The sequence below is a fragment of the Haliotis rufescens genome, unplaced genomic scaffold, assembly GCF_023055435.1.
Source record: "Haliotis rufescens isolate VD_foot unplaced genomic scaffold, xgHalRufe1.0.p SCAF_123, whole genome shotgun sequence".
In the NCBI taxonomy this organism is placed as follows: Eukaryota; Metazoa; Mollusca; class Gastropoda; order Lepetellida; family Haliotidae; genus Haliotis; species Haliotis rufescens.
In genome coordinates, this window is record NW_025963806.1 from 608,225 (window position 1) to 629,911 (window position 21,687).

Here is a 21,687-nt window from a genome sequence, read left to right on the forward strand (position 1 = left end):
ACCTCTGTAATTTTTAGCTACACTGGTATCCCCTTGCTTATATAAAGGTACAATTAGGTCCATGTACCACGATTTGGGAAAATATGATCGATCAAACAGAACATTAAATAACAACTGAATAACGTTAACTAAAATATCCCGTGAGAACCTTAAACAATCTGCTATGATATGATCAGGTCCAGAATTCTTAGATGTTTTAGTTCTGTAATTGCTGTAGAAACCTCCTCTCTTGTTACAGGAGACTCAAGTATAACTAGGCTTGATATCATGGTCAAAAGAATGAAATCTGCCATTATATGTATTGGTATGCTGGAACATATATCTGAAGTGTGTATACCACGAGTCCATTGCTATGTGGGCAATAGCGTTGCTAGATGAAAAATGCCTGCAGATTGTGCTCCACAATAATCATGAGTTACTCAGATTTGTAAATAATTTATCATTTATAGATTCGTAGTAATTTCTTGTTTCAGGTTTTACAGTGCTGTACTTGTTTCTGACATGCAAATATTTTCGTAGCGATGATTCATCATTAAAATGCATAAATTCCCAAATCTGCACTTCCCTTATCTTAGAAATGTGCACTTTTTATCAAACCAGGGTTGTGAATTTCGTCTATTTAAACTGCATTTACGTTTCATGCACTATGCGGCTTGACATCTTGCATTTGTAAGAGATGTTACTGCATTATCAATATAAGAAAGAACTTTGTCACAAAAGCTTTAAAGCAATCTAGATATATCAGGTGAAAGTAGATTCTCCCTGAGTTCACCGACCTTGTCCCTGTCCTACTTAACTCTGAGGCCATTACCCTCGGCACGTGTTTACCTTGCTTCGTGACCATCCTCACAGGGAGTAGCGTGAATGTCCGGTGACTGAACCCTACATCGTACATGTAAACAATCACACTATGGCGGCATCGAACTCATGAAACAGTTTGAACAAAGAGCGTGAAGTAATAATGTAATTAATGGCACCTGTACCCACTGCTGAGACAAATGTAAAGACCCGCACCCGCATCTGAAACATATATCCATGTGATGGTACTGAGATTAAAGTAAATACAAAGCTACAGCAATGAACGCCAACATCTGTTTGTCATCATGTCGTGATGTATAACGGGTATCATGTATATATGAGCAATGGCCCAAACCAACGTGACTTGAAATATCATGAAAAATGTAATCAAACTCTGTACCGGCTCTGGCATCAAAATCCCCACCAGTGGTATATTTAAGTAGTATAGGTAATGGGGATTCTGGCTCACTTCCACTGGAGCCAGATTTATATACCTATACTGCTACTACAGAGGGAATCTTTTATGTGAAAATGATGATGTGATTCAATGATCGTCTTTAGATTAAGCTAAATTGACTCTAGCTCACCACCACCTGGAGCCAATCAATGCTTCTATGATATAATTTTTTATAAGTAATGACAGTTCTGCCGCAACTCAATTGGATTCAGATTTAAATACCTATAATGCTACTACAGAGGGAATTTTCTAAACAAAAATGATGATGCGATTCAACGATCGTCATGATACTAAACTAAATTGTAATAAAAATATTCTCTATTATTTTTACTCATACGCATACCATTATTTTGAAGAAAGTGATATTCAACATTTTTTACTAAGTTCTTCGTTCATTTTACAAGGAGACTTCCTCGGGGTACTTATCTTCAATAGAAGTGTGATAGTGCCATGTCTCAGTGAGTCCTGCAATGTGATGATTTGCTGGAAGGGACTCGTGTACGAAAACTGTATCGCACAACTTAGAACACAGTCCATAAATATCGCAATACAGGGCTATAATACAAGACTTTGATTTGGCGGAACAACGCCCCTATCTGTTATTATTCGGGCCATCCTCCATATTACGATGACCTTGTAGTCAAAGCGTATGTACCTGTGAAGATCCGGGGTACAATAGGTCTTCAGCAACCCATGCTTGACGAAAAAGGCGACTATGCTTTTCGTAAGAAGCGACTAACGGGATCGGGTGGTCAGGCTCGCTGACTTGGTTGTTGCATATTATCATATCCCAATTGCGTGGATCGATGCTCATGATGTCAATCACTGGATTGTCTGATCAGACTTGATTATTTACAGACCGCCGTCATACAGCTGAAATATTGATAAGTGCAGTGTTAAACAAAAAACAAACAAACAAACAAGGCGTATGTTGGTACCAGTCTGTCTGTCAGACTATCTGGCCGGCTAGCAGACGATTCGTCAGCGTCTTTGACGATGAGCTCGCAGTCCTTATAATAACCCATTTCTTTCAGTTTCTGTAAAGTTTCTCTTTGTTTCATTGTAAGGTCGTTAGAAATGCCATACCCAATGCTTTTCAGGTAATGTCTCAGGCTGACCGCCTGTGACTTATCTTTTGGACATATACACTTCACTATCATTTGTCTGGCTGATGTTTATCCTGTAGAGCCCAGGCGATGTGCTGCTATAACAGCATCAGATGTGAGTGGTGGGTCCTCTTCCCCGGCTGTGTCGTTGAGTATATCGCAGACATACTTCTTACATATAAGGAGAGCCTCCTTCTCTGACATACCGTAGAATATCATGTTATATCTACTGCATTACTGCTCCTGTCTATCGAGTTCATGAGTAAGTGTGTTAATCTGTTGTAGTAAGTCTGATTAGTTCTCAGTCCTGCGCCATTATATATATGTAGGTGGGTTTTTTCTTACTGAAGGCCTTGGCAAGTCTACACCAGACTAAACCAAGTCTAGTTTCCTTGATTCCACACTATGAAAACAGCAGAAGAGGAAAGGTTCTTTTGAAGAAAAAAACTTACAAGTATTTTAAAGAAATGTTTTCATTGATTCCACTCAGGTAAATTTTCTTGGCGATATAGGCGGTTGGCTACTTCAAGAATGTCACACTGTTTTGTATCCTGTTGATGTTGAATATTTTTCATGTTCCTTTGCAATTCACCACTTTGTCTCCATCTTTAGTTCATCTACTTCTTTCTTCAAGTTTGTGTTAAATGATTTTAATTCTGATTTAATATTAGCTTTTGAATATATATGTCTCTTTCTTCACCTGCTGTCCCTGTGTTAGGTGCAACATCTCCACATAATGCAACGTCGCTGGTTTGCAAGGTAAGAGCATAGCACCCCTGTATACTTAGCATTTAAACAATAGAGATTAAACAGATAGAGCTGACGATTATTAACGTAGCTAGATTAAGTTTTTGTGTTTGTTGTTTAACCCCGCACTCGGCAATATTCCAGCTATATGACAGCGGTCTGTAAATGATCGAGTCTGGAGCAGACAATCCAGTCATTGACATCATGAGGATGGGTCCACGCAGGTTCTGTTGCGTACAGATTTCTGAGTTAACATACTGTTTCAATTTGGGAATCTACACGTAGCAACGTCTACAAACCAGTTACATGTATATATAAAACAAGGCCTTGTGTTTCGTTAGCTTTTTTTTGCAAAAATCAGTCTCCCTGAATAAAACATCGAGATCAGATTTAATATAAGTTGAAAACATTTATCCTTGAAAATGCATTGAACGGGAAAACATTTAGCCAGAGAACATGTTAGCTTTGCGACCTCGAACTCCTAACCCTGTGACCTTGGAGACAGCCAATGGTGTTGCCTCGAGTTCTGCTGCGGTCATCGGGTGTTTCGACGATGTGACGTAGAGGTCGGTGAAGTCGTCCCCGCCGAAACAACAGGAAGTAATCTTTTCACATGGGAACTTGACAGTTCGGATCACTTTTCCTGGATGGACAAAAATATCAATACTTTCAATCAACTCAAATCATTTGCTAATATATTGAGAACATGTAGTTAATACTGTAATATGTGTATAACGTGTTTAGCCTGCTGCACTCCGCGAAATTCCAGATATATGACGGCGGTTTGTACGTTTGTAATCGTCAGGCCCAGACAATCGAACGATTAACATCTTGAGCATCGATTTAAAGAATATTGGGATACGATGACATGCATCAACAAAGCCACAGAGCCTGCCCACCCGATCCCGTTAGCCGCCTCTTGCAACAAATATGGGTTGCTGATGATCAATTGAAGCTTGTGGTTTCTCCCTGGTTTGTTCGTTGTTTAACGCCGCACTCAGCAATATTCCAGCTATATGACGGTGGTCTGTATATAATTAAGTCTGGATCAGACAATCCAATGATTGACATCATGACCATCGATCTACGAAATTTGGATCGATGACATGCATCAAAGTCAGCAAGCCTGACCACCCGATCCCGTTAGTCGCCTCTTACAGAAAGCATGGGTTACTGAAAACACATTCGAACCCGGATGCGACTAACGGGATCGTGTGGTCAGGATCATTGACTTGGTTGTCATCGTATCCCAATTGCGTGGATCGATGCTCATGATGTCAATCACTGGATTGTCAAGTCCAGACTCGATTAATTTACAGACCGCCGTCATGTAGGTGGAATATTGGCGATCATGACGGCGGTCTGTAAATTAATCGAGTCTGGACTAGACAATCCAGTGATTGACATCATGAGCATCGATCCACGCAATTGGGATTGATGTGTCAACCAAATCAGCGAGCCTGACCACCCGATCCCGTTAGTCACCTTTTACGACAAGCAAAGTCGCCTTTTACGACAAGCATGGGTTGCTGAAGACCTATTCTACCCAGGATCTTCACAGGTCAATTGAGGTAGTAACTCTATTGGGTTCAGCAAAGAAAAAGTAATCAAAAGATCCGTATGTACTACACTTAAACCACTGTTATCTCCACAATAGATCCATATTTACTACACTTTAGCCACCGTTATGTCCACAATAGGTCCATATTTACTACACTTTAGACACCGTTATGTCCACAATAGATCCATATTTACTACACCTTAGACACCGTTATGTCCACAATAGATCCGTATTTACTTCACTTTAGCCACCGTTCTGTCCACAATAGATCCATATTTACTACACTTTAGCCAACCGTTATGTCCACAATAGATCCATATTTACTACACTTTAGCCACCGTTATGACCACAATAGATCCGTATTTACTACACTTTAGCCACCTTTATGTCCACAATAGATCCGTATTTACTACACTTTAACCACCTTTATGTCCACAATAGATCCGTATTTACTACACTTTAGCCACCGTTATGTCCACAATAGATCCGTATGTACTACACTTTAGCCACCTTTATGTCCACAATAGATCCATATTTACTACACTTAAGCCAACTTTATGTCCACAATAGATCCATATTTACTACACTTAAGCCACCGTTATGTCCACAAAAGATCCATATTTACTACACTTTAGCCACCGTTATGTCCACAATAGGTCCGTATTTACTAGACTTTAGCCACCGTTATGTCCACAATAGATCCATATTTACTACACTTTAGCCACCGTTATGTCCACAATAGATCCGTATTTACTAAACTTTAGCCACCGTTTTGTCCACAATAGATCCGTATTTACTACACTTTAGCCACCGTTATGTCCACAATAGTTCCATATTTACTACACTTTAGCCACCGTTATGTCCACAATAGATCCGTATTTACTACTCTTTAGCCACCGTTATGTACACAATGGGTCCATATTTACTACACTTTAGCCACTGTTATGTCCACAATAGGTCAGTATTTACTACTCTTTAGCCACCGTTATGTCCACAATAGGTCCATATTTACTACACTTTAGCCACCATTATGTCTACAATAGGTCCGTATTTACTACACTTTAGCCACCGTTATGTCCACAATATATCCGTATTTACTACACTTTAGCCACCTTTATGTCCACAATAGATCCATATTTACTACACTTTAGCCACCGTTATGTCCACAATATATCCGTATTTACTACACTTTAGCCACCTTTATGTCCACAAGGATCCGTATTTACTACACTTTAGCCACCTTTATGTCCACAATAGATCCGTATTAACTACACTTTAACCACCGTTATGTCCATAATAGGTCAGTATTTACTACACTTTAGCCACCGTTATGTCCACAACAGATCCGTATTTACTACACTTTAGCCACCGTTATGTCCACAATAGGTCAGTATTTACTACACTTTAGCCACCGTTATGTCAACAATAGATCCGTATTTACTACACTTTAGCCACCTTTATGTCCACAATAGATCCTTATTTATTACACTTTAGCCACCTTTATATCCACAATAGGTCCGAGCTAGCTGTCTATCGTAAGGTTTGACTCTCTTACCAAGCAGACCTCTCTCCCTCAGCCCAGAGTGTGTACCGACTCTCTGTGGCACCCTCAGTTATTGTAAATTGTTAATTGTTCTTGTAAATAAAATTGTGATTAGTCTCCTGTGACTCTGGCTCCTTGCTGACTAATTCCCCAAGAAAACCAGCACGTCATTTGGAAGGTATTGTTCACCCAGAACAGTTCCATGATAATTTGGCGGAGAATCATCGTTTTCGGAACCACGGAGTCCAGGAACTAACTACAACCAGCTACAAGAACCCATTGGAGGACATGTCCAACCGTGATCATCTGATGGAATAACAAGCAAGCTGCATCTACCTCTGACCTCAACACTGGATTAAAGACAACCAACTCCTCCAAATACACCAAAAGGAAGAAAAAGTCTTCAAATATTGTAAGTACTACATTGTTGATTACTTGTCTTCCTTTAATTTAGTACGGTACATACTAATAGGTGTCATGGCAAATATGGAGTCTGGTATGGAAAGTAACTTTGAAAGTTCCAACAGTGTCTTTAGTTACGCCCCTTGTAAAAAGTGTAATTCAGGCAAAATTTGGCACAAAAACAACAAATTGTTTAGAAGACACAGGGGCATCCATTTGTTGTATTTCGTCTGCTTTTCTGAGCACAGCTTTTGAAAACCTTACTCTTGGAAACTCACCCTTTCCACAGGTTAAAGGTGTTGGCGGCGAATTGCATAAAGTGTTAGGTTCAGTTGTGTTAGATTTTGTCATTGAGGATCAGGAACTTTCTCAAAGGTTCTATGTACTGCCTACACTGCCGAAGGCAGTGATACTAGGTGAGAACTTCCTTAATGACAATGATGCAGTCTTAGATTATAGCTGTCACTCCTTGATACTTAACAACAGCACCTCAGATAGGGAATATATCAATTTCATAGCCAATTCAGTGCAAGAGATTAGTGGATTAGCAAAAACAATAGATCAGATTTACATCCCCCCTCAGAGTGAAATTCATTTCAAGGTTAGACTATCAGAGACCAAAGAGGATTCCCTCATCCTCATTGAACCCATTGCTTCCCTCACTGCTCATTCTGAAGTAGCAGGTGGTAGAACTATTTCCAAAGTGAAAAGCAAAACTGCTACATTTAGGCTTATGAATCCCTCCCAAGAAGAAAAGGTTCTTGACAAGGGTACAGTTGTAGGCAAATTTAGTTACATTGACAAAGACTCTGTTTTTGAATTCGACTCTGACCAACCATTCATCAGTACCGTTAACACAAACAATGAGAAGAGAGAAAATGACGCCAGGGATTATGTTAAAATTGCACAAGAGTTAGGATTTGATTTGACCAATACACAACTGACTCCAGACCAACGACACAGACTACTTATATTTTTGGGACAAAATAGAAACATGTTTTCAACAAGTCTTGCAGATTTAGGAAAGACTGACATGCACCAACATATCATTGACACTGGCAACCACCCACCAGTTAAGAGTAGACCATATCGCCAATCTCCTCATCTCCAAAAAGTCACCGAAGAACTTATAGATGATTTTCTGAAGTATGATTTGATCGAGGAGTCTACTTCTATGTATTCAGCTCCCATTATCCTAGTCAAGAAACGTGATGGCTCATTTAGATTTGTTTGTGACTACAGAAAGTTGAATTCTGTCACTTTACCAATGTCATGGCCTCTTCCTGTTTTTGATGATGTTGTTGAACACATCGCCAATGCCCAAGCTAAGATCTTCTCAACTTTAGACCTTGCTAATGGCTTCTTCCAAGTGCCATTACATGAAGATTCAAAGCATAAAACTGCTTTCGTCACCCATCAAGGCCTTTTTCAATTTAAACGTTTGCCCCAAGGTTTGACAAATTCTCCACTTTATTTTCAACAGCTCATGAGCAAAGTGCTAAGAAAATTGCTTTTTAAGGTTGCGCTGATTTACATTGATGATTTGATAATTTACAGCAAAAACTTTGAAGAGCATCTCCAACATTTGGAGCAAGTATTTTACTAGTATTTTAAGCCATCCAAATGCAATTTTGCAACGGACAAAGTTTCTTTTTTGGGTCATGTTTTATCATGTGGAGGTGTTCAAGTTGATGCCAGAAAGATTGAAGCAATTAGAACCTTTCCAGTGCCCAAATCACAAAAGCAGATTCGCTCTTTCTTAGGTCTCACAAACTTCTACAGGAAGTATGTGAAAAATTACGCTCACATAGCACTTCCACTAAATGCCTTGCTAAAGAAGCATTCAGAGGCAGAAGTAGGAAAGAAACCAAAGTTCCAATGGTCACTTGAGTGTGATCAGGCATTCAACACACTCAAACATGCTATGAGTAATACACCTGTTCTGGCTTATCCAAATTTTGACAAAGAATTTCTTCTCGCAACTGATGCCAGTGATATGAGCATAGGTTTTGTTTTGAGTCAAAAAGATGAGAAAAATAATGAACATCCAACAGCTTTTGGTGGTAGAGCTCTTCATGGCAACGAAAAGAACTGGAGCATTACAGAAAAGGAAGGCTTAGCCCTAGTTGAAGCAAATAGATCCTCTCGTCCATACCTTGCAAATTCCAAATTCACAGTCTACACTGATCATATAGCATTGAAGTGGCTGAAATCCATCAAGGACGCCACAGGTAGGTTAGGACGATGTTCTTTGGAACTTTCTACCTACACTTTTGACATTGTTCACCGCAGCGGCAAAGCCAATGGGAATGCCGATGCTCTCTCACGTAGGGAATATGAGGAAAATATTAACTGTAATGATCAGACAGAAGAAGATGCTGAGAAAACAGTCTTCTCAATAACTTCAACTCAGCAAAGCAAATCAACTAGCAGTACCACAATCTTGCCAAACACCCATTCATCCACACAGGTCACACAGACAACTCAGACTGAGGATATTTGCACACCTATTGTCAATCACTTAGAATCAGACACACAGACAACACATTGGTCAGTCACCTTTGAATATGAAGAGGATTATCAGTCAGTACCAGATAATGTTGTCGCAGCATTACATGCTACAAATGCTGATGTTACCCAAGACACATTGGTTGAAGTAAGTATAAAAGAACATCCAAATTTACGTCACCTACAAAGGATCTGTCCAGATTTCATCCAAATCTTTGACTACAAAGAGGATGATGTCCTTCCACGAAATGAAAAGGATCGTCAAAAGATTCTTATCGAAGCCAATACTTTTGAAATTGATGAAGGCATCCTATACAGATTCGTTCCACAAAGACAGAAAGGGCATGCAGACAAGTTCATTAAACAGCTGGCAGTCCCAAGAACCCTCAGAAATCAAGTCCTGCAATCCTATCATGACTCAGAGTTTGGCGGTTGCCACCATGGGAAAGAAAGGATGCACAACACCATGAGACCTAAGTACTACTGGCCCAAAATGTACAGCGATATTGCTACTTATGTCCAGACGTGTGAAATATGTCAACAGACCAAGAGGCACTACCATGGCAAGAAGGCACCACTCCGTGCACTACCTGTAGAAGAGGTCTTCACCCGATGGCACGTTGACATTCTCGGTCCCCTGCCAACAACACCAGATAAGTACAAGTACATTTTGGTCATCACAGATGCATCATCTAGATGGTGTGAAGCCTTTCCACTTCGGACCCAAGAAGCCAAAGAAGTAGCAGATGTTCTCGTCAGAGAAATATTTTGTCGGTATGGCGCTCCAAGGACCTTAATTTCAGACAGAGGTCAGAACTTCATGTCCAAACTTATCAAAGCAATTTGTGAACTTTTGGCAATTAAATTTACCCATACCAGCCCATACCATCCTCAAACAAACAGCCGTGTAGAAAGGCTCAATTCTTACATCAATCAATCACTAAGAGCCTATTGTAACAAGTCTCAAATCGATTGGCCCCGTTTTATTCCTGGCATCATGATGGCCTATCGGATGGCCCCAAATTCATCAACACAAAAATCCCCATACGTTATGCTTTTTGGCCGAGAAATGAGAGCTCCACAAGATGTAGCATTAATTCCAAAAGAAAATTTAGGCCACAATAACTAAAGTTATCTTTCAAATTTACTTGAGGAGCTTGAAATCACTAGAACAATCGCAGCTGAAAACACTGCTCGGGCTAAGGAGGTGTATTCAGAACAATATAATAGAAAGGCTAAAGAACCAGACTTCGCCCCAGGTCAAAGAGTTTGGCTTTATTGTCAAAAAGTTGAAAAAGGCCTTTCCAACAAATTAACCAAAAAGTGGTATGGTAGCTATTATATCATCCATACAGGTCCAAATTATACCTACAAACTACGCCGAAGTTCTGACGACAAAATACATAAACCACTGGTCCATGCCAACCGTCTGAAGCCATATTTTGATCCTGCTGATCGTCCACAGTATCCTCCAGAATCATACCTCAATGACCCCAGTGACATAGATTCAGGAGTCATGGATGACAACGAGGAACCAGTCAATGATACTCAGTTTGACAGCAACAATTCCCCATCAACAAGTTCAACTTACCAGGCTACTGATCAATCACCTCCACAACAGAAAGGTAAGAAGGTCAATTCCAAAACAAAGGCAGGTACTTCGAGCAACAAGAGTCCGAAGCAAAAGACCCCAACAAAGAAGAAAAACCCTGCTCCAAGTACAACAGAAAAACCTGCCAGTCCAAGTACAACAATGACGAAGGAAAATCATGCTCAAACCAAGCTAAATGAAAAATTAAACAAAGGGAAAAGAGGAGTGAATAGTAAGTATCACCAGCCAAAATCCAGAAAACAACTTGACGACGGCCAGGCACAACCTCCAAGTCAGAGTCCAACATCAGGTAATCAAACCAAGGATATCCCTCCTATTTTCAATCCAAAGGACATCCACTCAATTGTAAGTTCTAAGAGAGCAAATTGCAAAATCTACTACAGAGTGAAATGGAAGGATCCAGAAAGGGGAAACACATGGGAGTATGGCAGCAGCATTCCAGACTCCATTCGGAGAGAATTTCACCTCAAAAGAAGTATGTCAGGAAAACGACGAAAACGTCCACTGAAGAATCATAAGTTTTTCGACCAAAAGGAATCAGCACAAGACAATAAATCAGTCAATGTTCTGTCAGGGAATACAATGTCAGGAAATGTCGAGCAAGACAAAACCAAACCATGCATAGAATTAGATGTCAAACCACATCCGTTTTTTCCCAAACGCCTACGAAGAGTAGAACATAAAATAGAAAGAGTTATGGGCGTTGAAATTATTCAAGGAGACTGCTACGTCAAGGTCTCATAAAGAGATAATCCTGATCAATTCACATGCTATTTTGAAAGTGTTCCTCCCCACCTCATACAGCGCTACCTTGATGATAGCTGGAAGGATCTCCGTAATTGGTCCTGTCTAGAAGATAATCCTCCATACGATCCAGAGGAAGCACCAATTTATAAATCCAAAAGGGTTATTTTTCCACATAAAGACTTTGGAAACATCAACACCTTTTTCTACCGTATTTCAGCCACAGACTGTAGTCCCCATCTACCATACTTTGATAACCTCGCCGTACATACCGAACGCTGCCAGTTGAACATATTCTTGATCAAAATACAAAATCTCCTGAATAAACGGTGCAAATCACGAAACAGCTATTAGCTGTATCTTGTTATGTTTTCTTTTGTCCAGTCTTTTCACTATGGGTCGCCAGTTGAGAACAAATGGCATCAGCCTGATCATGAGTTATTTGTATCACAACAAATTTTGAGCATTGACCTTATCAACCAATCTCAAAAGCGAATTGAAATGACACAAACCAAACCATACTGCGAAATCGAACCCAAACCGTAGCGAAGCAAACCATACTGCGAAATCGAACCCAAACCATACCGAAGCGTAGCAAACCATACTGCGAATCGAACACAAACCGTACCGAAGCGAAGCAAACCATACTGAGAATCGAACCCAAACCGTACCGAAGCGAAGCAAACCATACTGCGAATCGAACCCAAACTGTACCGAAGTGAAGCAAATCATACTGCTAATCGAACCCAAACCGTACCGAAGCGAAGCAAACCGTACCGAAGCAAAATAAACCAAACCCTATCGCATTGAACCAAACGAAAATCAAAGCGAAACAAACCAAATTCAAATAAAGCAAACTTAACAACCGAAATGAACCAAAACAAAGAAAAGGCAAACCAAATAGTTACAAAAACTAACAATGAATTCTAAAAAGGATATTCACCTTTCTAACACCTTTTGTATACCGTATTAATGTAATAAATCAATGCACTTGTTATATGCACATGCACATATATGTATATATAATGCGTCTAATGATTGTATCCAAAAGTAGAAGGATATTACTATTTTTTTCATGATATACTTTTGTAATTTGCCGCCAATACATTCTTCCTGGTCATGACACTGTTTAGTAATAATTATGTACTGATCTTTTACATCATAATTATCATATTTGTTTTATTTTCTAGTTATTACAAACAAACTGAGGAAGTATTTATATATGACATATTATTTGAACATGCTAACTCTCTTTTCTTTGTTTCCATGTAAAACCTCCATGGACTCAGCCTACTATCTTACAACCCCAATCCAGGATTTGGAACTCAAGGCCTCCTACATCACCCATAAAACCACCAGTACAGAGTGCCAAGACAAGCCAGCTCCACATCCAGAATCCCTGATGACAGCATTTTTATATTATGTTTCCTTATATCAAAGAGACTCTATAATAATTATTATTCACTACTACCAGTTTAACTTTATACATTGTCCATCTAAGCCTTAATTATTTTTATTTTACACGTTTTGAGTCCAAACTTTTTCAGACGGAGGGGAAGTTATCATGGGATAACATTTATACTAAGTTATCTTATAATAACTAGATCTACATCAAGTGCTTTTATGAGTTATCATGGTGTAATATTTATACATCATTTCATATAATTATAGTTTAGCAAGTAATAATTATCATTAGGTAAAATGCATATATAAAATATCAGTAGTTTCAGTTAAAGCTTTTTAGATGGTTGCTAGCCTAAGGTAATGGGAGCGCGTCTTCTAGACATACTATTCAATAAGACAAGAGTTACGTCTACATAGTTTAATTGATTTGAAGCTTTTAGATAAATGCTAGCCTAAGGTATCAAGATCCCATCTCCCAGACAAAGGATATTTATTTAAGAATATCTGTCATGACCTACAGGGGTATATTAGAATAACATTACTTCAATTAAGACTCATTAAGGATTAGCCCCCATACAAGCTCGACTATAGTGCATTAAGGATTAGCCCCCACACAAGCTCGTCTATAGGGCATTAAGGATTAGCCCCCACACAAGCTCATCTATAGTGACATCCTAATCTCTTTCAAAGCATCCAGTAAATATGTCAACAAGATTAGTGCCAGTCCAACAGGATAAACAGGATTTAGTATTCCCCTCTGTCTAGCCATCCATTTAGCTTAGGACACAACCAACCGTGTATCAACCAATCACATTCCTTTTTATTTTTCAAATTTTTGTCAAAAAAACTGTAGGCAGGTTTTAAGCAGAGAAGGGGTTTGACTCTCTTACCAAGCAGACCTCTCTCCCTCAGCCCAGAGTGTGTACCGACTCTCTGTGGCACCCTCAGTTATTTTCTAAGATATTGTAAATTGTTAATTGTTCTTGTAAATAAAATTGTGATTAGTCTCCTGTGACTCTGGCTCTTTGCTGACTAATTCCCCAAGAAAACCAGCACGTGGAAGGTATTGTTCACCCAGAACAGTTCCATGATACACCTTCAAACTGAGGAAGAAAGATGGGCCATTTTAATTACAGAGCACGTCAACTCCGTGTTCCTCGTGTATTAAAAGGGAACAAGAAAAATTAGCAGCCGTCTACGGAATCTTACCTCTTTTCAACATCAGAACCATCAGGTAACTGTGGCCACTGATCCCAGATGCAGATGCATGCCTATGAATATGCCTTCTCAGGGAAATAAAAGTATGCCATATGTGTCAGAAAGAGTTAGGTACCGACCGTGTTCGTGACCCTGAATACCACTGGCACGTGTCGAGGGGCAGCACATGATGATTGTAATCTACAATTTTCACTTTCAAAATCAAACGGGAAACAGGTCAAATATTGTCAGGGACAAGAGTACTTCACTCCTGTCATTTTCCACAACCTCAAAAACTCACACCATATAATGAAACATTTGGATAGCACTTACAAGGGAAACACTGATTGTATTGATACTAACATGGAGAAGTACATCTCCTTCCCCTTGGCTAATTTGAGATTTATTGATTCCCTTCGGTTTCTCAACGCCACCTTGGATACTATAGTTTAGAACTTGAAAGCAGACTCAGAATTTTCTGATGTTAATCATTTCAATTTACTTTCAAGAAAGGGTCTTATATCGGTTCATTCGCAGGACGACGACCCCCTGTGTCGTATGAAAACAAACTAACAAAAAGTGAGGTCGTCGTCCTGCGAATATTTTAATCCGCCAATCTAGTTAAACAATGGGTATCGAGTGTTATTTTAACAACTCGAGCAAGTAAAAAAAGTGGAACTGAATTTAAAACGAACGAAAGAAAGACAATAAGGGTGGAATATTGATTTATTTACAGATAATTTGAATGTATATGTACAAGATGACGTACATATAAGATTCACAAAAGTCATGGGCAATTAAGACAGTTTGAGAAGATAAGACACTGAGTCAGCAAAGAAAATTACGCTGACTTCATTCTGGATCAGTCTGGTCTTCAGTTGATCGATTCTGCCTTTTATAGCACAGAACTTCTTCGTTTATGGTGGGAGACGCTGGCCGGCCTTGTACTGTAGCAGATTACACTCCGTCTTCTGCTGTTCAGCTCCTAGAAATCTTATCAGCTCAAAGATGTTGCCTATGACTTTCTTTAAGCGTCCATGCCATCCCTCCAGGTGGTTATTGATGCGAGGGCCATCGTTGTTGAAATGGTTCCAAGGCTCCTTCTCTGTCTCAACCCAGGTTGTGGTGACGTAGTCGCCGAGCTGGACACAGCGTTGGTTGTTCGGCATGTCAGCAATTGTCTGGAGCCATACATCATCAACCTGTAATTACAGAAAGGATATTGTAGATATATATTATTATCATAATCTGATTGTAATGATAATATATATTGTCATAAGAAACATAACTTATTTACTCTCAATGCTATGTACAATAGCATGTTGAGGTTAACCATATAATAATTTACATATAATTATATTTTAAAATATATCTTTTAAATGTTTAAACATTTTTCAGTGAGATGTGATGTTATTTACCTCTTCCACTGGAACCATGGGAAGAGCAGCACATCTTTTAACAAAGGTTTTGACCTCTGGGTTGTCACCATAGGCTGACTGGAGACCGACCTGTTGAGCCTTTCTCCACACAGTAGCCATCAGTACAAAGGTATGTACTGCCGCGTGTAGTTGGAAGAAACGTGTACTGTAACTGCGCGTTTGCCATATCGAGAATGATGACAGACTACCTTACTTACTTACTTACTTTGGAGATTTAACGTGCGCTTTCCGACTGATGCGTATTTCGCACACGGGCCCGGCCAGGCCATTTAATGTGTTTCCGAAAGGGGCGAAAGTGGTCTGTGCAACCCAAGAGGGGGGGTTTAGGAGTTGCTTATATAGAATTTGGGAATTTTGAGATTTGGAATAGATGCCGATGGGGTTGGGGAGAACTAAGGGAGCTGGGTATGGTAGATGTTTGTTTGTTTATTTGATTTTGATTTGGTAGGTTATTGTGTTTTTAGATGCGTTTTATTAGTTCCGTTTTTATTAAGAATACGCCTAAGGCCTTGAAGTTTTCTAGTTTATTTTGTGGGTTTAGTATTGCTTCTAGAGTGAGAGCCTCGTTTAGATTGAGGGTGGTTTGTAATGCGGTTCGATGTGTTAGGTAGTGTGTGCAGTGGATGAGTGCGTGTTCTGGGGTTTCTGGTTGTTTGCAGTGTGGGCAGTTACCTGTAGTGAATTTTTTAATTTTTTTAGGTGGTTATTTAGGTTAGTGTGTCCTGTTTGGAGTTTAGTGATTATTCTGTCGATTTTTTTTGATGGATGGAGAATTTTTGGTTTGGTTAGTGGTTTGCTGAGCACTTTTTTTATTTGGCTATTTGAGTTTAGATATAGGTTATGCCATTTTTGTGTGTGATTTTTTGCTTGTTTACACTTTTAATTTCTGATTTTGAGATGGGTAAGTTTAAGCTTATTTCTGGGATTTTGAGGGATAGTTTAGCTACTTTATCGGCGTTTTCATTACCGTATATTCCTACGTGGGCCGGTATCCACAAGAAGGTTATTTGTTTGCCTGCCTTAGTTAGGTCGTTGGAGCTTTTAAGTATTTGATTTATTAATTTAGGTCGGTTTTGGGTATTTTTGTTTTGGAGGGCTTGCAGTCCACTTAGGGAGTTGGTAAGTATTAGGATTTTTTTTTGTTTTTTGACAGACTACCATGTTTCGGAGATTTATAACAGAGTAACTGTTGAGTCAATCAGTTGAGTAAATGGTACTCACTAGACTATCAAAATCAGAGTTCACCAATTCAGTAGTGAACACATTTCAGTTTTCGTGTACATATTTCAGTTTTTGACACTAACCAAGGAGTTAATCCCCTCCTAAAACAACACCACACATCAAAGGCGTACCGGCGGGTCGTCGTCCTGCGAATGGAAACATTCGAGGGGTCGTCGTCCTGCGAATACCCCGTTATATCCATATGATGATATGGACGATGAATCTAAATTTGAATTATTTTACAATGTGGTAACAGATGTGTTAGTATCTGACTATGAGCATGCACAGACTATTTGGACGACATTCAACCACAAAATTATTGGATAATACCATGATCAAAACTTGAAGTCTGATGTTCTACTTTTGGCAGATGGTATTGAGACGTTTAGGAATACTTCAATGGAATATTATCATCTTCACCCAAAGCAATATGAATATTATTTATCTTTACCTGGCCTTAGCCTTAGCGGGGATGCCATGTTGAAAATGGGAAACGTTGAATTGGAATTACTGACTGGTCTAGATTTGGGGGGATAAGCATGATTTCAATGAAGCATGCCAAGCAAACCATCCTTATGAATATGAATACAACCCTGTATGAAGGAAAAGAAAATCAAACAGCTGAAGGTGTTTGTTATTTAGAAGCAGTTGAGACATGCATTATACAAAGAATGGTTGTTCGTTCATGTACAGTACCGTCATGAAATGAAACAAATTCGCACCTTTGGTCACCAACTGTTTGGTGTAAGCATAAATAAAGTTAGCTTAAGTCCTTTTGACGATAAACGTTTTATCCCTCAAACACTGCCCCATTGTCACTATCGCATCATAAATCCTGATGTTAACAATGCTTAAAACCATTTCATACCTCAAGTGTTCCCATTAAGAGATCAGTGCTTTATTGTGTGCACATCCATATGTTTGTTGTAACACCACATTTACAGCTGTGCTGTATGGACATGGTTCTGTTGTAACCTGAGTAGACTTGTGAGGCTATTACAACTGCTGGAGAAAGTGTCATCAGATGTATTTTATGCATAATTGCAAATACGTTCGTATTACATTGTTGTAATGTTACCTCGTTGTCGAAAACTGTTGTCTGACATATTAAAGTTAACTATTGAATAAACATATTGACTGTCATCAGTGTGTTTGGTTTTCTTTTATCTTGACAAGAGACAAGGTAACGATTATCCACTTTTTACCTCGACCATGATATTCACATATTACTAGTCAAGGGTCGAGGGGAAGCCCCGACAGCACCTAACAGGAGATGTTACAATACAAAGGTTATCAGTCTGTGTGTGTCTCTTGGTCACTTTATTCACTGTCAAGGCTGGCGTGATCATCTGTCTCAGAGAAGTCGACATAAGAAAACATATCTTTCACAAGAGGCTTCATCCATGTCTTCATCTTAGAAGAGATCTCCTTAGGGTCGGTATCTGGGTCCATGACTCTCACTTTATCCAGAATAGGTTACCAAAATAGCGCACGGGTGTAGCAAGTCGGTCCAAGAACGTCTCCTCCACACATACTGCAGTTTCTTCTCAATCAATCTTTCAGAACGCCCTTGTTCTTTATACTTTCCCTTTTTCACCAGGATATCATTTTTGCAAACTTTCAGTGTTTGCTCCCCAAAATACTCAAATTCTTTCAGTTCTCTTTCCTTATCAGCTTCAAACACTTTAGAAGTTGTAGGATGTAAAATAACCACATTCATACATGCGGCTGTAAATCATGATTATTCTCAAACATAATATGACACTCGTCACAGGAAGGCGTGACGTCACCTCCAGACTGAAAATGATGTGCAGCTATTGTTTCTGCTTGATGTTCAAGAGATGTGTACACACGTGGAGTGTTAAACATAAACTGAGATGCTTCCTGGAGTTCAGATCCTGTTATAGGTGAAACTTCTTCCCTGTTTGGGAATCTCGCATTCTCGAGATCTCGAATTCTCGTGTTTTGGGCATATTTAGCTCGTTTCCAAAGATCGAGATCGTGAGAATGGCACATGGCAAATGAATGAATGAACGGAGAAACAGCTGAATGGAAAATTCAGTGTGAAACAGTCATCCAAAGATAGTCACCTGTGAAGATCCGGGGTAGAATAGGTCTTCAGCACCCCATACTTGTCGTAAAAGGCGACTGCTTGTCGTAAGAGGTGACTAATTGGATCGGGTGGTCAGGCTCACTCATTTGGTTGATGCATGTCATCGATCCCAATTAAGTCCAGACTCGATTTTTCACAGACTGATATCATACAGCTGAAATATTGGTGAGGGCTGAGGTAAAACCACAAACAAACAAACAAACAAATCCAAACATTGTCATGTAATACCCCTTTAAATCATTTCACTGACTACCCATCAGACGGAGAATTTATTAACTTCATAATACTGCCACTGACGTATCAGTGTATTCACGTCACGTCAAGCTGTGCGACCTAGTTCACGAATATAGCCTTTCACGCCCTCTCAGATGAAGCTCTCAATTCACATGTGTGTTCTCAAAACTTACGACATACGGATCTATTCGTCACTAATAAAATAACTGACCCCTTCGGGTGTAATTTGATGAGCTTTGAGCATACGTTGTTTGAAGCACTGTGTCGATGGAAGATGTATATTATCTAAAAAGCGAATAGTGCTGTGTGTATGGAAGATGTATATTATCTAAAAAGCGTCTACCTCTGTGTGTATGGAAAATGTATGTTATCTAATAAGTGTCGTGCACTGTGTCTATGAAAGATGTATGTTATCTAATAAGCGACTAGCACTGTGTCTATGGAAGATGTATATTATCTAATAAGCGACTAGCACTGTGTTAATGGAAGAGGGGGGCACGTTTACCTGAGGGAAGATTCCTGACCGTAAGCAACTTAAACCTAACCATACATAAATGCTGTGAGGGGCAAACGAAAGAATACAGAGTTAAATTTGATTATTTCTATGTAACCATCTTTCATCCTTGCAACAGTTTGTGAAAGGGTAATATGTGGCACGGTAATTCTGTGTAAAAATAAACTGGCTCATTGACGACTGAGGTAAGAAATGTAAGACAGTCAATTTGTGCCGATAAATTCAAATTTATTGATTTTCCAGGATAAGATGTCTTAGATACCCATAAGCACTAGTGTATCCTATGAAATGCATTTATTTTCTATTTCCAAACGTCTTAAATCAAATTAATTTTTTTTAAAAATACAACCATGTAAAATTATTCTATTCTTTGAGTGCTAACTAAGCGCTAGTACAGTTCAATTATGGGATATAATAGCCCTAACTTCAGATATTAAAAGAAAATAAACTGAGAGGTATAGTTTCATTCACTCCTCTGTTTACTTTTAGCCATAGGTTATGATGTTAAAAGAAATGAAGACAGTTTTACCATACTAGGGAATCAGTGCATATCCGAGGTCGCATACACCTTTTCCGACAGAACAATAGCTGGTGTGTCTCACGCGGGATCAATGAGGTCACCAGGTGAAGGACGCCAAGACAGTAGTGGGGGCAGCGCACAGAGACAGGATCATAACCGCGAGTGTTAGGGAAGCGACGCAATACGGTGAGTACATACAGCTGTGTTTCTCTGTCACTAAACTTTTTCACCTTTTATGACGAGACCCGTGACGATCCTGGGTAGAATAGATCTTCAGCAACCCATGCTTGCCGTAAAAGGCGACTTTGCTGATCGTAAGAGGCGACAAACGGGATCGGGGGGTCAGGCTCGCTGACTTGATTGATGCATGTCATAGTAGCCCAATTGCGTGTATCGAATGTCACGATGTCAATCACTGGATTGTCTGGTCCAGATTCGATTATTTACAGACCACCGTTTGTTAGTTGTTTCACGCAGCACTCAGTAATATTCCAACTATATGATCGAGTCTGAACCAGACAATCCAGTGATTGTTGTTATGAGCAATGCCCCGCCCCATCTGGGTACGATGACACTTTGTCAAATAGCATGACCAGGTCTGTGGAACAGGTTTAACTGGAATACCCATGGGGAACTACAATGTAACCTCGCTTCAGCATCATGTCAAGGCCATACCCTCACTTATAACCTCATTCAAGTACAAAGGTGAAGTCGCACAGTTAGTGGGGAACTACAATGTAACCTCACTTCAGCATCATGTCAAGGCCATAACCTCACTTATCACTTCATTCAAGTACAAAGGTGAAGTCGCACAATTAGTGGGGAACTACAATGTAACCTCACTTCAGCATCATGTCAAGGCCATAACCCCCCTTATCACCTCATTCAAGTACAAAGGTGAAGCCGTGCAGATAGCGGGGAACTACAATGTAACCTCGCTTCAGCATCATGTCAAGGCCATACCCTCACTTATCACTTCATTCAAGTACAAAGGTGAAGTTGCACAGTTAGCGGGGAACTACAATGTAACCTCGCTTCAGCATCATGTCAAGGCCATACCCTCACTTATCACTTCATTCAAGTACAAAGGTGAAGTCGCACAGTTAGTGGGGAACTACAATGTAACCTCGCTTCAGCATCATGTCAAGGCCGTACCCTCACTTATCACTTCATTCAAGTACAAAGGTGAAGCTGCACAGTTAGCGGGGAACTACAATGTAACCTCACTTCAGCATCATGTCAAGGCCATACCCTCACTTATCACTTCATTCAAGTACAAAGGTGAAGCCGCACAGTTAGCAGGGAACTACAATGTAACCTCACTTCAGCATCATGTCAAGGCCATACCCTCACTTATCACTTCATTCAAGTACAAAGGTGAAGTCGCACAGTTAGTGGGGAACTACAATGTAACCTCGCTTCAGCATCATGTCAAGGCCATACCCTCACTTATCACTTCATTCAAGTACAAAGGTGAAGCCGCACAGTTAGCGGGGAACTACAATGTAACCTCGCTTCAGCATCATGTCAAGGCCATACCCTCACTTATCACTTCATTCAAGTACAA

At 39.7% G+C, this 21,687-nt stretch overlaps 2 protein-coding genes across 2 annotated transcripts in view; one reads left to right on the plus strand and one right to left on the minus strand.

Moving 5' to 3' along the window:
* Positions 1–3,452: 3,452 nt before the first annotated feature.
* LOC124124287 (regucalcin-like) overlaps positions 3,453–21,687 on the minus strand; it is a 65,583-nt gene continuing 47,348 nt past the window's right edge. The window contains exon 2 of the mRNA XM_048393965.1: positions 3,453–3,751. Within this exon, the coding sequence (XP_048249922.1) occupies positions 3,552–3,751 (200 nt within the window). The 3' untranslated portion in view covers positions 3,453–3,551. The remainder of the gene's footprint in view (positions 3,752–21,687) is intronic.
* The window catches only part of LOC124123835 (regucalcin-like), a 40,166-nt gene continuing 38,694 nt past the window's right edge, over positions 20,216–21,687 (plus strand). The window contains exon 1 of the mRNA XM_048393959.1: positions 20,216–20,306. The gene's annotated coding sequence lies outside the window, so the exon portion shown is untranslated. The remainder of the gene's footprint in view (positions 20,307–21,687) is intronic.